At 36.1% G+C, this 19415-nt stretch overlaps 1 protein-coding gene across 1 annotated transcript in view; it reads right to left on the bottom strand.

The window, feature by feature from the left end:
* The window catches only part of LOC140151070 (uncharacterized), a 531056-nt gene that overhangs the window by 4856 nt on the left and 506785 nt on the right, over window positions 1–19415 (bottom strand). The window contains 7 exon segments of the mRNA XM_072173269.1: window positions 251–389; window positions 1344–1397; window positions 7778–7872; window positions 9555–9743; window positions 14253–14287; window positions 14290–14329; window positions 14920–14993. Coding sequence (XP_072029370.1) covers window positions 251–389; window positions 1344–1397; window positions 7778–7872; window positions 9555–9743; window positions 14253–14287; window positions 14290–14329; window positions 14920–14993 — 626 coding nt within the window.

Raw genomic sequence — 19415 nt, 5'->3', positions numbered from 1 at the left:
TGGTTTAGAGGGCTTCAGCCTGCCACAGGGTGTGGTTCTGAGGGCTTCAGTCTGCTAAGTTTCCTGAACAATCATGCAAAACTAGCATTATTTTGGTTACATTTCAGCTACTCAGCCCACATTCCCCCACACCGGGCAGGCTCCTATCCCTGGTGTTGAAGGGCTCGGGTATATACCTGAATACCATAAAACATATTTACTTTTGATATGTATTTTCATTATTTGCTTGCTGCGCTTGATTGTAACTTGCCTTGTTTTTGACCATACGAGGGCGTTGGTCTCGTATGTGTTCCAATGTGGCAGCGATGTCGATCTCTTTGGCGCCTTTTGTCATTCTTGTTAACACCATATCCATTAAGCTGTATGTTCCTGATCTTCCTACGCCATCACTATAGATAAAGGAAAAGAGGAGGATATTTGTCAAATAAGAATGCTATCGTAAACATATGGCTCTTAAAAATGACCACGTTTGTAACCTGATACATGTATAAAGGCTATTCACATAAAACCGGACACGTAAAATGCACACGAGATGCAATATGCGGAACAGTTATCCAATTTTTGTAATATTTTCTCTTTTTTGAAACAATTAGAAGGCTTAAAAACTTATTTCTTTCAATAGTTAGAATGACTTAGTGGTATTATAAATTCATTATTAGGTTCAGTGTCGGTATAGTACGGAAATTATTAGCGCTCAGTATCATACTGGGTACAGCCTTCGCTTTCACCCTGTATAACACTACGTCCACCATCATGACCCTCATTTGCTTTCTTTGTCTGTTCTCATGGTATGGACCTAAAGTGTTTTTCAGTGTCACAGGACTTCAATACTCGGTAAAGCAAGTGTGCAGTTGCCTGAATATTACTGAATGGAATGACACTCATTTGATTTACAATGTCAATACTGTTTTTGAAAAATTGTCAATAAACGTGTCTGATCTTCGAATTTTTTTTGAGTAGTGTATTATTACATGCAATATATTTCCTGTCGTGGTTATTCATGAGGTAAAAATGAAACGGAATATGTATCTTGGTAAAGCTTTGTCATGGGTTTGGTAGACATGCCAGCATTCTGTTGTATGTTAAAATTGAACAAGTTTATCAGTTAGTTCATCACATCTTAGTTGAATCCATTGGTATACCAGGAAAATTGCAAAATCACCCCACAAGATCTGCTACCAAAATTACTTTACCGGGACAAATGTGTGCAGAGGTACATTACAAATTTTGTCCCCATATTCGAGCTGGGGGAGGCCTTTCCCGGTATACCACTGGTTGAATTATTCATCAATATTTATATGAATGGTATTATAGCAGCTATATGACCATCTGATAATACTTACCTACAATGTACTACAATGGGGCAAGCACGACCACGATATGACTTGTTCACTTTCCTGAAAAGATAAGATTAGGAAGATAGGCCTAGGTTATTAGGGATTTTACTTGGTTTGGGAACATTATAAAGATCACACTGGTAAGAAAGACATTATATGAGTGGACATTAGTACGAGATTATGAGTCTAATTATGAGAAAGATGACATTGTTTTATTGTACAGGTAACAGTTGATTTGATTTGATTAATTAAACACAAAAATAAAACAAAACATTTTAGCTTCATGTATTTAACAGACAAAACAACACCAACAACATTATAATGTTTCTTGCATTACTTTCAGAATATACTATTACCATGATTACAATATAACATAAAGATCATTTTTAAAACCTCAGTTTATAAGTCAAGAATCTGAATAGTTACACCAAGCTAATGCATATCATTATTATATTACAAACCTAGGGAAATGGTGCTACAATTTTTAATCTTCAAATAGTTTCAATTGCCAACTTCCCTACATTTGGCTTCATAGTGTACACATGTTCCACCAAAGATTTGCTCGTTTGAGCAAAAATAGCCCTGAATAGGTATTTATTGAGGATTCACAACAAATTGCACCCCTAAACAGGATTTTATCTGAAAGATACCCCAGTAGGATTTTGTCTGAAAGGTATCACCAATATAAGTTTTTGATAGAATAAACCCCTCATTTACATGTGATTTTTTATCCTTTTCTGTTATTTATAATGTTTGAATGATGGTACTGATGCAAATCAGTCGAGGAAATACATCAATAAAATGACCCCTAAACACACGAACTAAAAGTTTAAAAACAATCTTTTTCTAGAAAACAAGTGCTTTCCCTAAATTCCGATTTGTGTTCATTCTGTGAAAAGGACCCTTTTTCCTGCACTTTGCCTGGTCAGACATGTGTGCACTGGAATATTCTTAACCAATAGTTGAGATGTTGACAGTTGAACAAGCTTTGGGTTACTATTACCCAGCATCTTTAGACAAGTTCATCAGGATTGTTGTAAAAATTATTTTGAAGGTTCATCATATCAAATCCAGTAGTAAAAGATAGTATATTTACTCATGTATTCAGTGACGTTTCTATGATAATCTATCATCTTCTTCAGACTGGCAACCTATGCCACTAATCACTTTCTTTGGCGAATGCCAATGAGGGCGTGGTGATGAGTTGGTCAAAGATATTATGTAACTTGTACGCCCCTGCGTCTTTATTGACAATATTGTCTCCTCTCCTCCTAATCCAGATAGCTTCCTTAAGCCATCTCGTAGTTTTGTCTGACTCTCTGTCTATAACTTTGGCCTGATCCCATTCAATGTTGTGGTTTGGACCCACAACATGATTGGTGATAGCATATTTGTGTTGATCTGTGATGGAGGATTTGCAAGTTGCTCTGGTGTATTACTTAAGTTCAAACTTTTGAAGTTCCTGGAGTCATACACCAATAAAGCGTCCCGTTTCACCAATGTATGATTTTGGACAATCCGTGTATGGGATTTCATAAACTGATTCAGCTTTTTGAAGGGGATCTAACTTGTCCTTTGGGTGGACTAACATCCTCCATCATGGATTAACACAAATCTGCTATCACTGATCATGTCATGGGTACAAACCACAACACTGAATGGGATCAGGCCAAAGTCAGACAAAACTACAAGATGGCTTAAGGAAGCTATCTGAATTAGGAGGAAAGGAGACAATATTCTCAATAAAGAGGAGTGGTGTACAAGTTACATAACATCTTTGACCAACTCATCACCATGCCCTCTATGGCAGTCGCCAAAGGACAGTGAGCAGTGGTATGAGTTGCCAGTCTGAAGAAGATGATAGATTATCATAGATACATTGCTGAAAATGTGAGTAAATATACCATATTTACTACTGGATTTGATATAATAACCTTCAAAATCATTATTACCCAGCATGTTTAACAGTGTAATACATGGTACCATTTCTTTTACACTGTCTTATTTTCTTCTGTAACATGATAATTATTTGACGGGTGAGTGCAATATTATAGTCATATATGCCATTTTTGGTGAAATTGAGTTAATGATTGAGCGGATTATTAAAAATATAAGTAAAAGCTATTTTAAGTCTTTGAGGTAATTAAATTTCAATTAAATAATTGAAAGGTTAAAAAGCAATAATTAAACAAATTGAAATGCTAAAAAAACCTCCTGCAAAATGACCAAAATGGTTTATACGCCTGTCATGCACTCACCCGGCTAGGCTAGTATTGGTGCAATAGTCACCATGCTTTAGAAGGCCCTCTCTGCAATAGCTGCCGTAACAACATTTGATCATTTCTGCATTCTATATTGTACACGTCTAACTGAAACTGACACCTGGCAGCTATTGCAGACAGCCTTCTTGAACTCATCTCTCAAAATGAACAAATAAAATTTTCTTGACAAATAATTCAATTTAGGCCAAGAAAAACATAACATGTACATCATCCCAAATTGCCGATTTATTTCTGTGTAAAATTGCAATTGCAAAGGCTTTGTAATTTGTATTATACAAACGGGGAGGCCCCTAATATATTTGGTATTTCCCCACACTAGCTTGAAAAAAGTGTTTGCAATGTGTTTATAAATGATAACCAAGAACTTCTGTTCATGTTTTTACTTCACAACAATTTCAGAAACAAAGTAAGGGAGCAAATAAGAAAATTAACAAAAATATTTGAAAATTGAAAATCTTCAAAAATGGGCAAGGACGATTTACATGTTATTCATTTTACTTGGCCTTACTTTCTCATGTCATATATAGCCATCTTATTTTAACCCAATCAAACCATCTTGGGCTACTCTTTGACAAATGTGACGCGATCTAGCAAAATGAAGTCTGATGTCGATCAAAATTCAGTTTTCAATTTAATTACATGAGCTCTATTATGCCGAGCTTTAGTTTACTGAAAACCCCCATCATAATTAGACTTATGGTTCCAGAGATAATGGCCATTTTAGTGTAGCTCAAAACAATAAAATACAAAGGAATTTGAATACTATTATTGGCTATATCTCAAAATCAGTATCCCCGACATCAGACTCATTTTGCTTGATCGCATCACAAAAATTTCATATGATCTGATTGCTGTCATAAATCAATAAAGTAAACCTTCAGCAAAATAAATACAATTCTTCCCAACTAGACCAATGCAAACATGTGGGCCCATCTCATTTGATATCACAATAATATTATGAGTTTGAAGTCCAAACCCAATGCATGAGCATAAAGCAAACAGTGATTGAAAAACATAAATATGCTGATAAATATGATATGCTATATTTGTCAGTATATGCATGGCTACTTGCTGCTAACATACACTGCACTGGCTTTCTGCAGAGACATGGGGCTATTCCAGATGAAACCCATACACCCCCTATGGAAGACATAACCTTAACCTCCCACACAGGGGGTGTAGATTTCAAATGGAGTCACCCATTCAGGTAACCCCATATGAAATTCACACTCCCTGTTTGGGAGATTAAGGTCATGTCTTCCATAGGAGTGTATGGGTTTTACTCAAATAGCTCTATAACGAGGTTTGCTTCTTTTCAACTTGACATTAAATCAAATTAACAAGAATTGTACTTAGAAAATAGCGCATAAATCTTACAGAAAGCCATTAATAGCATAATAAATTAAATAGATCATTCCTATGATTGGCACTTTCCTGCCACTCATGGTGTAAACATTGATATATAAGTAATGGAGGACAAGAAGGGTATCACATGATCATACAATAATATTATTTATATTAATGTTCACCCCACTAATGGCAGGAAAGTGCTAATAACAGGAATGGTCTATATATTATGATCATAAAAAAATCATAAAATATGAGCCCTGACATCAGTGAAACAGTCATATTTGTTTGAATTGAAGTTGAAAATATTATTGAAGTTGGTGTGTGCAGGCTTGTATGCGATGGGGCGAAGACTATCTCAATTTATATTTTAAAAACATTTTAGTGTTTGCAAGGACTCCACATCCTCAATGATCTAGTTGGTTAGTTAAATACACACTGGTAAATTACAAATGAACACAACTCAATTCTGGTAAATGTTAGCCTCTATTAATGAATGGCTAATTAGTAGAACCATGATGCTGCCTGGATAAGCAACAAGTTAGAATGTGAGCGCAGCTGGTGATCTGTGTTTGGTGGCGCACTTCAATCTTGACAGCGGTGCTGAAATAACTCGCCGTCGAATCACTTTTGTGACTATGCAACTGCATGACGCAGGAAAGTTGCATAAGCACAAAAATGACTCGATCAAGTGAGTACTAGTAGTAGTAGTAGTAGTAGTAGTAGGGTGAGTAGTGTGGTGAGTTAAACGACTGGTTAGTGAGTAGTGAGTTCAACACAGCAAACTTGAGTAGTGAGTTGATGGTGAGTCATCCGATCGAGTCATTATGTGAGTCATATGAGTTATGGTTTGGTTAGTGACTTAGATGATGCTTCCATTACATGAGTATGAGTATATTAATTCTTTACACTACAATCAAACTATCATGAAGATAGCTTATGCAAAAAAATGCAAAAGTTGATTTTGTGCACTGTCTAGCAAAAAATATAATTGTGAAATTCAAAATTGGAAAGTGTTAATATAATACTTTATGTGCAAAAATAACATTTTGATTTACAAACAAGCAAAAGCAAAATTGGAATAAAAGTGCCAGGAATCAAATTTATTGTGATAATGGAAAATACTTGGCTGAACATGAGTAAAATTTGCCGGACTTAAGTCTCCATGACCAACTGGGGACCATCTATGGGATGAAACGAAAACTGTTGGATCTCTGGGTCAGACTAATTTTGCACTACATTGATAAGTGTACTTTGACTGCTGGAGCACAAAAGTTCAACTGCATGGGCTGCTTGGTGCACAAAAAGGGTAACTGCTAAGGTAAATAAAGGCATTTACCACTTTTTTTACTCCAGGCAGCTCATGTAGTTAGCATTTTTGTGCTCCAAACAGTTGATGTGTAATTTTAATTGCAGTCAGCATCAGCACATTTCAATCTATTGCATTATTCTACATTGAAAATATGGATCAACTTTATTATTGCTACAATTCTACAAAGTCAAACTTCTCATATGCAATTGGCTATGCCAGTTGAAATCCATACACCCCCTATGGAAGACATGACCTTAATCTCCCACACATGGGGTATAGATTTCAAATGGAGTCACCCATTCAGGTAACCCCATTTGAAATTCACACTCCCTGTGTGGAAGACTAGGGTCATGTCTGCCACAGGGGTGTATGGATTATAAATAGAATAGCCCGGTTTGTCTCTTTGGCCCCATTAAGCAGTTTGAGACCTGAACCCTTGCATTTGTACAATCAACTGGTGTTTGTATAGTTTACATAAAGATTCGGAAAAGATGCAGCTTTTGAACTCAAAATGACTTGTCCCTAAATTCGTTATCCAAACAATATTGCCACTTAACTTGCTCTTTGAACATTACTGAATGACAAGAAAGCAAAAATGCTTCCTTCAACAGGATTCTATAACTACCGGTAGTTGAAATAATTTGCCCTTGAAAAATTGATGTCCAATCCGATTATAGCTATGGCAACTGGATTGTACTGAACTGAGTCCTGTACCATAATCAAAATGTCTACTGTAATATCACTGCAAAATGTATGTGATCCAGTAACCAGGGAGCTGTGCAACCCCTTTGCTTGTGAATAAGTATTCTACTCTACTGCAATGTTATCACTGTAAATGTTTACTGCATTGCCCCTCAATAACGTTCACTGAGCAAGAAAATGTACAGCAAGGATTGATTACCAAATTTTGCCATTCCAGATGAATGCAATGTTCCCTATGAAATGTCATTCCGAATGAAAACTAACAATAAGATATAAATTGCAGCACCCAGCCAGTAAAAAATAAAATTTCTGATGGTGCAATTTATTCAAAATTGTCCACTAATTTTTTTTCTTCAGACCCTAAATTCCAATTTGGCACTTCATTTGGAAGGTAAATATTCATCTGGAATAACTCATAATAATCATGTAATAGAAACCATAAATCCATGTACAAAACCTTAAGTTACCACCATAAGTATTATATCTCCTAACAACCTGTATTTTATATGGGTTAATTATTCACACCAGGCACTACTATGTAGATTTAATAATAATGAAATGAGATACGATGCAAAGTTTTAAACAAGCAACATTTTGATACTTGAGCCTCAGTGAGTACATAAAGACTGAAGACAAGTATATTGGTAGTACTGCGTGTACATCCAAAATCTTGTGTCAAAGGTCACCCATGAATCATTATCTTTTAATGTTGACCTCACACACGTAATACCAAGTTGCTTGTTTAAAAGAATATTTGTAAGCTATTATGTTTGATGAATGGTGATCAGAATTGTTACCTTCTGAATTCCAGAGCTGCTTTTGGAGAAGGTGGCACACCATCTTCAGGCCACGTCAAGAAATGAAATTGAGTAACTGTTCTAGTCTCTTGAGTCTGTAAGATTAAAAAGAAAAATTCCAAGCAATGTAAATAATCTTCATTATGTCAATACATGTTCATTCTGCAATTTGCTGCACTATACATTTAGGGATTCAATCATGTTTCACCGTTGTTCATCACCGTTTAACAACGATGCGGCCGCGGCGTCTGCGTGGTTTACTTCGCGAGGGCAGCTTTAGCTGCACGAGCGAAGTAAACTCACGCAGACGCTGCCGGACGCGAAGTTGTTAAACGGTGATGAACAACGGTGAAACATGATTGAATCCTTTCAACAACGAAAAGAAGCTAAAGATCGTATAATTCACATGATTATTTCATGAGGAATGTCAGTTAATCATTGCCACTCAGCCTTACAAAAACTTCGATGATTTTTCTGTTAAAATCAGCAATAAAACTGGGATAAAACTACAGAATAAAACTGCAATGTTTAGCCGCTGAAAAATACTGAATTTAATTTGTAAAGCTTGCATACGCACACAGGTTCCAAACATGATGAATTTTACGCGCTCTCGCGTAACGCGTAGTCTCGCTCGCGTTCGCGTATACGCTATAGTAAAAGTGTGGATTCATCACGGATTATCAACGGTTGGCTCCTGTACAAAGGTATAGGAGGAGTTGTTGAAAATAACTTAACTTTCTCTCATGATGACCAACTGGTTTCCTAGAGCATAAATCAAACTTAGGATCTCTAATATACTAGTCAGACACTCTCATCACTACATTATCAAAAATTTGCAAGGGTCAATCAAAAGATTTGAATACATACATATTGGATTGGTATGTGTAGCCAGTGGCGGCGCCACGGGGGAGGCATGAGGGGCAAATGTCCCCCAGTCAGAACTCTTGCCCCCCCTGTTGCCACCCCCCAGTAAAAACCCAAAATTACAAAAATTTCACCTTTTTGCGGTAATTTTGTGCAAAATTTGTTGATTTTTCCCCCCTGAAATACACTTTGCCCCTCAATGCCCCCCTGGAAAAAAATTCCTGGCGCCGCCACTGTGTGTAGCACACTAACAGGTACTTTCATGCAAAAAGTACCAAGTTTTGAGATATTTTCTCAAAGTATCAAGAGCTATCTTAAGAACCACTGAACCAATACTAGGCTTGTTTGTACCCATTTTAATGCATCTTTCATGCTGATTCCAAATATGGTCATGATAATTTACAGTTCTGAAATTTTTGAATTAAAAAAAAAATTAGAAACTTGTCGTCTGCAGTCGACACCCGCGTGAAGAGAGTTAAAAAAATTGAAATATGTCATGTGTAGAGAGAATTAAGCATCACTTAATTTTAGTCACCGATACTGGACCAAATTGACGTCCAAGCAAATTTTGGCAGCACTTGTCTTGAAAGTTTAGAAATAATGAGATGAAGGAATATCTACCTTAGCTACAAGTTATATTCATATTGATGAGTAAATTACTAGTTTATTGGTATGTTATACAGTAGATTTGATCACTATGGAATTTTGACTTGGCATTCATCATCAAACATGGAATATCCTGATTATGTCGAAATCTACTCTATCATAATTATCCTCACAACAAATAATGAGCAACATCAAACAATTTGTGTTATACCAGAACCTTTTGTTAACTAGTTTGATGCTCTACAAACTGATCACATGACTATAATGATTGCACTATTATCATATATATCTAATAGTCTATCCTTACCTCGAGATTCTTAAGGTAGAAGCTGCGCACAAGATAGTCTTCGCACCATACATGCTCCGACACCAGATGGACTTCATATATGTGATAGAGGGCGCTTCCTTCTTCTGGCCAGTACCTATGTTTTGCGACATCTGTTTCTGTAAGCTTGCACAGATTTACTATAACCACTGACCCTTGCTCCCAGACCATCTGTGTCATAAAAATAAAACAAAAAAGATAAAATTGTTAGAAATGTTCATTTTATTATGGTTGAGAAAAAACTTGACAAGGACCACAAAATACTTTAACATGCTGAATCAAATCAAATCAAATCAAATACTACAACAACATAACCAGGGATGTGAGAATCCTAACCCACAAAGAAGAAAATTACTAAAAAGCTGAAAACAGCGTAAAACAGGGGTAAAAATGCCAAAAAATGGGCTGAAAATAAAAGAAATGCTAAAACTTTGGCAACAAAATAAGAGGAAATCAGCTGAAAAGAGGAACTCTCACACCACTGCTTAACTCAATAACAAAGCAACAGTTTTAAAACCTTACGTAATTCAATGAAAAATTTTCCATTTATATTTGCTAATTTTGGAGTAAGAGCCTCCAATGACAATCCATTATTTCACTCAGGTGGCAATGACATTGCAATAATTTTTTTTCGGGAAGGAAGTATCGCAAACGGGTATTAACAACTTATCCACCCACCCCTTCACAAAAAATTTCACTTGTTTCTTGACTGTCAAAGTGTCAATTGATCTCGAGGAACATTAGACGCCCACCCAAAAAGGAAGACATAAAACTGTTGAAGCGTATTGAACCAAGGATAAAGGGGCGAGGTCAAACAAAGGCTATATCATCATCTCACTGTTGATGCATCTCGTATTCATCTATATACCTTGTAAGAGAGATTGCCTTTGGAAATCATCACTTTAATGCAACTGATATCTCTGTCGTCTTAACACTTGTTGTGCTTCACCAGGTTTATCTTTCACATCCTGATAAGTAATGCACTACACTTTATGACTCGGACCACACCAGGAAATCAAGCCTTCCCAGCATGCTTTGCGTGAAATTGAACACCACTACACATAGGTCTAGTACCTTGTCCTACTTAGCCGGGGGGGGGCTTCCATGTTGAAGTATGCAGGGATGTTCACTCAAATGGGTCTGTTGTTTACAACAAATCCAACACATGGGGGTAGGTTTTTACAGAAAATCACTAGACATGGGTTTCTGGTATTGAGCAGTTGATGCATTAGTTCAAAGGAAAATTTTGTTAAAGACAAAAAGAGAGGGGCAAGTTTGCAGTTAATCACAAAAATTAAGCTATACGAGATAATAATATGTATTTATAGACAGGAATAATTTGATTTAAATAATAGCTCCGGATTGTCAATACTTTTGAATTAATAAAACATGTTGACAATTTACTATAAAAATACAATATTCTATGCAGGTTCAGGATTAATTATATGCACTATTATCAGAGTGCTCAAAATTGATGAATGTATACAACATTGTGGGTTTTATTTTCATCATTACATAAAAGGAATGAATAATGCTAATCTTATAGAGCAGACTTTCACTTCATCCTCAACCCACACATGCGGCAAAGCGTTAACGTAATTTTCTCCCGTCATTGTCGCATTTTAATCTGATGGTTCGCAATCATCGCAGAATAAGAAAAAAAAGTATTGACGTTGCTTGGATAAAAGACGGCTGATGTCGGCGATGATGATTTTTCCAAGATGACAAGCACAACTATAAACATACCAATTGTGGGGCTTATCTATGTGAGGAGATGAAGTGCTGTCCATCAGATGAGATGGCTAAATCAAGGAATGCTCAATATATACTCCAGCTGCCTCACGCTATAGTGTTGGGAGATGCTACTTGGCTGTATGAGATAACCATGGCTGGATCAACATCATCTCCTATGCTATACAGTAGGGAGATGCTTCTTGCATGGCTCCATGGAATTAACATGGCTGCATCAACATGATCACACAGAAAAAGTATAAAACTGAATAATTGCACTTTTTAAAATAATTGCAACCTATTGAGAAAAAAAGGTAAAAGTGGCAGTTTGATTTAATCCGCATCAAATTCCGACATTGGATGGGCAAGTTAAATACAAACTATATAATTTTATGCCAGAATCAAAACAACTGTATTTTTAATTTTTTAAATATGATTGCCCCTTAAAAATTGAATTGAAACTCAACAGGGAAAATAGGAAACAGGATTCACACCATTTTGATTGGAATGGGTCAAACTCAGGTTTCACACAAAATGTTAATTCTATCATTACAAATCTTGTATCATTAATTGTAGTGAGATACAATACAAAATCCACCACCTCTTTCGATCGACAATATCATTCTTCATTTCATCAATCACATTCAATGGTGCATGACGTCCATACATTTTTGAATTGTAAATGTCACATTTTGCCGCAATACCATCAAACTTGTTATGCGATATAATATCCAACTCCATTGTGTATCTGAATTGACAACATTCTAATTCAGACATTTTCAACATACTAAATAGCATAGATCAAAATGCAGTGAAAAAAATTATAGAGTATGTGCTTTTAAAATTCAAACCATTTTTGATAACTGCTATATACCTGTTGCTTGCTATATAAAATGCGTATGAAACAAACTCTTTTAATGAGAAAGCGAGCTTGCCACGCTAGTCTCCACGCTCCATCTTGGAATGTGAACACGATACGACTTCATCAAAATTTCTACTCACATAATAAAGACATTATCTACCCCTGTACAGATTTTCTAGTTTTATATTAAAATTGCAGATGAAGTACAAGCTACTGCCTACTCGAGAAACTGTATCGAGTTTGACGCGTGTCAAAATCTGACATTTCTAAAGTTTCAAACTGATGATTATATTTTTGTTCATTTTGAAAGGTTTTAACCACAGAGTCACTGGCTTCCAAAGCTGTAATCTTGCAATGTATTATCACAGCAAGATTAGAAGCATGTTTGGTAAGTTTCATAATCTATTTTTCTTTGTTTCCCGGTTATTTCTCAAATATGGTGTACCGTTTCACCTGACAATCTGTTCTCACTGTTATTACAGTATGATAAACGTCAGTTTTTTTCGTAGACGCTTTCATGAAAAATTGTTCCTGAGCCTGTTAACGTTGGATCAAAGTTACAGCTTCAAAGCGTTCGTTGACGTAAATCAAGGTTAGCTTTGATATTATGGTGGAAGAAAATACATTTGGGAATTGCACTACTGACGTATGTCATAGAGCGCCAAGATTAACGAAAAGCGTATCATTTTTGCGCGGTTATGAAAATATTGTATAGTTTGATGACATTATACAGGTTATAGACCCTAGAGACAGCATGTGAGGTTGTACTTGATGCCCGACTGTTGCCATGTGACTTTGACACTTCACATAATGGTGTTGATGGTAATGGCATATTTGACAAAATTAAATTTTTGTAAAGGTATTTTCGTAAGATTATTTGAGTGTATTTTTACTTCAAAGCATTTTGAAAAAGTAGTGTGTACTGATCAAAATTGCAATAAATGGGTAAAATCTTGCAGTGTTAAAAATTGTGTTTATAAAGCAAAATTCCACTACGTCGGTAAAATCCTACAAATTCCAGAGTTGCAAACTAGGTTTACAAGAAACTACTGAATGTCATCTTTACCATTTTGAAAAATTTGTCTTATATTTATGATTAACCTTCATATGTAGACATGCAGGCAAATTATATTTGGAACGCAAAAGTGAAGCTATGAAATTTAGAGGAAAATAAGTAATTTTCTCAAAAGTAGTATAGACCTAAATGATCCGGTCATTTTCAGACATTATAATAGTATTTTCTTTCTCATAAAGATATGTATCTTGAATCTTTCACAACGAGAGGTAACTTGACTTCTAGTCATCAACAGCACCCTCATAGTGTGTGTTGAGCAATTTATTGGTATGTCTCCTAAATAGAGCTTTCCTACATACAGCCATCTCATTCCCTTGCCCTTATCACCCAGGTGAACAACCTGTTAACTGTTATGACTACAAATCTTGGCAAGCTTTAGATTACACGGCTGAAATATCAAGCCACCATCGCAGACGCTACTCCGTACACACACGGCAAAAGGTTAGCTTAACAGCTCCGTCATGGTATAGGTTTCCATCGTCCTAGCCGGTTTGGGCGGGTATATCGGGGCGGTGCGCACCCTCTCTTCGAGAGGAAGAAAACAACCAAGTTGTGATGCATATAAGTTTGGTAACTTGGCACCGCAATTCTGATGAGAAGATGAAGATGGGTTTCTATCTTGGAGATGCGATCGATTTTTTCTTGGCATTTCTGTGCCCTCTTGCCTCGCTTCCTCATAAAAATGCAAATTAACAAAATGTGATGTGCCTTTGCTACCAAATCCTGCAACCCACTCAATTTTCATTGCACGGATAATGTTATGCTTGTATTAGTAATGCAAACAATATGACTTTTCAATAAAACTGCAGAAAAATATATCGCTAGGATTGAATCGATATAAATCTCAACATTGCATTTAAATGGACTATTAACTATAGATTCAAGTAGAATCACAGAGTAGGATGGGAAGATTCCATTTCTATACACAAGTAGGGGTGTTAATACTGACATTTGTAATGGGATGTTGCATTTTATTTGGGAGGGGTTATGCAGGAGAGGGGTAAATACTAACCTGCCAAAAGTCTGCTAGAGTGGTGGGTAGGGGGCTTGTGAAACTATGTAGGCAGGAGACCTTGGGTCGGTATCCGTCTGAAAAACAAAATACATACGATTGAGAATTAGTAATGTACAATGTTAAAAATCAGATTCATTTGCATACAGTATTCATGGTTGATACTTGTATATCTTCTCTCTGACAGGACATATATGTGATACCTTATCATGGTCCTAAACTCCTTGCTTGTTTCTGTCTATCATGTGGTATATTATATGGTATATTTTCCATATTGAGCACTTCCTTGGCTCATAGGTGGTCATTAGGAGTGCATTGCATTGTACAAGCATTATGTTCCTCAATACATATCATTGTGTGCGATCTTCAGAAGATAGCATTAACATTTTGTTACCAGATGCAACATTGGCCAAAATTATTTTAAATGCAAGTAAAATTAATAAATGAATGATCTAATTAAAATATTTTTTCTGAATGTATCAGCTTCTGGTTTTCTGCTGCTTCCAATTCCGATTTACTTTCATCACAACACACATTTGGTACACCAGTAACAATAATACAGAGTACACATAGGTGAAAAATAAACTCGATAGTTCAGTGTGTGTGTCTTGAATAATTCAGCAGAATCGTCAATGATTTGAAATGATTGCTTGTGTTCAATACTTACAATGGTACTTGCATTGATGTAGTCTGACCGGCTTGCATTGCTTGAATCGTTCAGAACAACACGAGTGTGATCATCTGCAGCAAAGAAAGATAAAAAAAAAAACTATGTTATTGGTGGGTACAGATCATTTCAAAAAAACCTAACACAATTCCTTAGGAACCATAGATGACAGAATTGAATGACAGAACATGCTACCAACATACTGTGCACTTAGAAAAATGAAAATTCATGTTAAAGCACCCCCAATGACCATTACCTTCGCACTCACATTTAAATGCTTTCTTACAAAAAAAAAGGCCACAAAACAGTTATTATCAATGGAATTTACACATTATATTTTTCATATCTCATCCAATAGTTCGTTTTTGAGTACACTATAGTGTAACAAATATATGCCCAAGACACAGGACAAACAACTAACATATTTACCTTGAGCAATGGGCTATTTTAGTTGACATCCACACACCCCCTATGGAAGACACAGCCTTAATCTCCCACACAAGAGGTGTAGATTTCAACCCATTCTGGCAACCACAATTGAAATTCACACTCCCTGTGTGAGAGATTAAGGTCTTGTCTTGTATGGATTTCAACTGGAATAGCCCAACCAAATTCAATCCAGAACTCCCTTTAAAAGAACCTCTGCAAACTTAATATAAATATTGACAGTCCAACGAACCAATTTTATACCTAAAAATAAGTCATAATGGGACCTCTTTTCCTTGCCATCATTTTTTTAACTACCGAAGAACAGTCAGTCAACTCTTGCAAGTCCATACATGTATACCAACAATTTCACCACCGATAGCACAATCACATCGCCAAAAAAAACCCACAACCTGACACTTCCGGTTGCAATGTTAAACCACCAACAAGCAATATTTTTAATATGGCCTAATTTGGTTTCGCTGGCACCTGTTTTACACTGTGCATTAGCGGTTGTCATGTGAGATGTCGATATATCCAATATGCCACAGGGTACCAAAGTACAGCGCCTTGCATGCAGATCTGGGACTTTGCAGCAAGTCGCTGCTTGCTTGATAAATAGCAAACTCACATGTTGCATAATTGTTTCGAAATGTACTCAGTTTTTGACGGCTTTTACTTGAAGAGGATGGGTTGGAAGTTTAACGATCACAACCCAATTCAATTGGGTTTTTAAAATTTTGATGATATAGAAAATAAATATATGATCGTGTAATTGTTAGTGTTGCCCAAAGGCATATGGAAGGTTTGTAGTTTAACTTTACTGCAACTCAGTTCCAAAATAAATCACTATCAATAATTGAAATATGTTGCATTAAGCTGCTTTTTTAAATTAGCGAATGAAATAAGGGTTCGTTTAAAAAAGATGTGACACTTTTTTGGAAATGATAAAAACTTAAAAAGTTCATGGTATGATAAATTTTCTGATGAATTTTGTTTGAACCAAAGGTGAAGGAATTTCCATACATAACTACCCTACACTTTTATGTACCAACTGTGATAAAAGAAATGTTTTTGATTATAATTTGCAGTTCAGATATTTAGAACACTGGAAGGTGTGGCTTGGATGTGTGAATATGTCCCAATGGAGTGGGGCTTTTTGAGGAGGGGTAAAAACTGTTATCACCATCTCCGGCTTTTCTTATGCAAAAATATTCTATCCTTTTTCTGTAAAAGCTACACCCTGTGTCATCCCAAATGGCGAGATATGAATACCAACACCTGAAGTCAATATATGATAATACTGCCCAAACATAGATGAGCTTCATCCATAAAATTGGCAAGAAAAATTTGAGTAACACAAAACACACCATGGTGTATAGCGTTACACATTTATGGGTAATTCAATTTCTCCCTACCAATTGACCGTGAAGTATGCATACTCACACACATAACACATATATACCAGCTTGTCTAATATTCAGTATCAAATAATATTCATGTCAGCGGCTGGTAAACTCAATATTTTTTTACTACTCCAATCAAAATATTTCACCTTATTACTCGCTCTCAATATGTATAAAAAAGGACAACATTAACCCACAATGCAACTCTACACCCTCATTTAACGCGCAAAATTGTCACATACAGTAAATTTACAAATTGTTTTCTTGTCAAACTATCTCGTCAAGATCTCGTCGTCTCCCACACGAGGCCAAAATTTTGGTATGAAACACAATACGGGCACAAGTCGACTGAGTATTGTTTCCTTGGTGTAGGCAATAGCGATTCCTAAGTGTTGCCAGTAGGGCCATGCTTTTAAGCCTGCTATAATTGAGGGGCTTTATGGGGAGACTTGGGTTCCAATATGGCTGCCGTGTACCTCCATTAAATCATTGAAGTGTCAAATTCTGCACACACGGTGACATTTTGGTACATTTATATACTAATACATATTCTATCAAGCTGCTGTCTTTCCTGATTCACTAACCATACCCCGAACAGTATCGAATCACTTATGTAACTTGTGCGAATATAATTGCCCTACATAGGTGACCCCAGAAGGTTTTTAAAAAAAACATGCGACATACTTGTGATCATTGGACAGACATATAAGGTGATACCTGCTTTGCTTATAGATTTTATAAATGACCATTAAAATGATACAGATATGGCATCGTCAATGCGAGAGAAATGAAAGATACTACTATCGCTTCCATCAACTGTTTAGGGAAGGTCTTTAAAAAATGAACAAAATGAAAGAAATGAATACTTTGATGCAAAAAGGGAAGTCCAGGTGGAGGATTTTCTACGTTATGATAAGATAGTAGAGAGTATAGTAATGGTAAACCAAACAGAAGATTTGTTGTACAATCCTGCTATATCTAGAAATCACCTGCACAGACTGAAATACATCAGATGACTTCCATTTAAGCTTAGGGAACAAACCAAAAGGTCTATGATATTTTATAAACTTTTGTTAGGGAGAAGGATCAAAAAAGTCTGATAATGTTTTTAAAAAACTAGTTAAAATCATATAAAGTTGATCTTTTGGGTTGATATTTTTAACATTTATAACTTACTTTAGAGGGAGAGAGGGAAGGAGTCAGCCTCCTAACAAAAGCACTTTCATTTATATGACTTCAAACTTTTGGTTTATTCTCTTACTAACTTAGATTTGGAGGGACCAGTCATTATTATATGAAGGCATGGTTAGATACTCCCAACAATGTATGTTTTAAATACTAGACACAGGGATTAGAATAATAACTCTCATATTATGTTTTCAAAGGATCTATTCTTGCCACAGAGGACATTTAAAATACAATTAGAGAAAAAAGCCTTTTCAATGACGAAAAGAAAAGCTGCTAAAGTATCAAAATATTGTAAAATGAGTCTATTCGGAATGAGAAATATGCAAATTAATAAACAGCGGAAAATAAAAAGGGAGGGGTCAAAAGTGTATGATGAGTACACCGGTAAAAAGACACAAGGCAGCTATGTGATGAAGCACTTGGCAATGACACTTTGTAATTGGGTTGCCCTCCAATTTATTACAGAAGCCCAATAGAGCTCTGTGCTGCCCTCAGGCAACACTGTATACTGGATAATGTTACCGCTAAATGAATGATGTACATAGGACTTCATTGGGCCTTGTCGTCGAATATACGCCTCGGCAACGAACCATATGATGGTGTGTGTTCCTTACTCACGTATACCTTGATTAGAAGTATGTGCCCGGAAACCGAAATATCGGGTCTTTTGCCATGTTGTATGTAAACTAAAACATATGATCCCGATTTGAGAGTAAAATAAAAACAGTTGGAGAACAAGATGAGAGAAAGAATAGGATATTCTGGTTAAAATCCACACACCCCCTGTGGAAGACATGACCTTAATCTCCTACACAGGGGGTGTAAATTTCAAATGGAAGTCACCCATTCAGGTAACCCCATTTGTAATTCACACTCTCTGTGTGGAAGATTACGGTCATATCTTCTACAGGGGGTGCATGTATTTAAACTGGCATAGCCCAATAAACAGAAGGAAGAGAAGGGCGAGAGAAGGAGAGTGAAAACAACGGAGAGAGATAGAAACAAGTAGATCTGAGAGTTTATTACGACAAGTGGCTGCAAGATATTGTGCATGACGGATAGGCAAAAACTTGAAGCTAAAGAACTGAGTGGGAGATATTGAAGGCAAGAATTCATCATCAAGACATGCATCTGTTGAGTGGATCGCTGAAATCATTTGTGCGAATTTATGATGAAAATCTAGTTTTTGAGCAGTACGCGGTATGCACGGAATATAAATTGAGCATATACGAGAAGATTGGGTTTATGGGAGCATATAAGCAGCAGTTTCTAATGCATTGCTGTCAATACAAAATAGTGAGATTTTTGAGTGCTTAGTGTTATCAAAAAAATGAAATTCAGACACTTGAAAGCTGAGATTATTAGGCAAATCAAGTTGCATCGTGATTATAATGTAGAAGTAGTTACAGAATTGAAATTAAATGGGCCAATAGAGGAAGAACATAATGAAAAAAAAATGAACAAAATAATCAGATG

This window comes from Amphiura filiformis, chromosome 4 (assembly GCF_039555335.1).
Source record: "Amphiura filiformis chromosome 4, Afil_fr2py, whole genome shotgun sequence".
NCBI lineage: Eukaryota > Metazoa > Echinodermata > Ophiuroidea > Amphilepidida > Amphiuridae > Amphiura > Amphiura filiformis.
The sequence above is the reverse complement of the archived record's forward strand: the minus strand, read 5'-3'. Positions and strand labels throughout refer to the sequence as shown.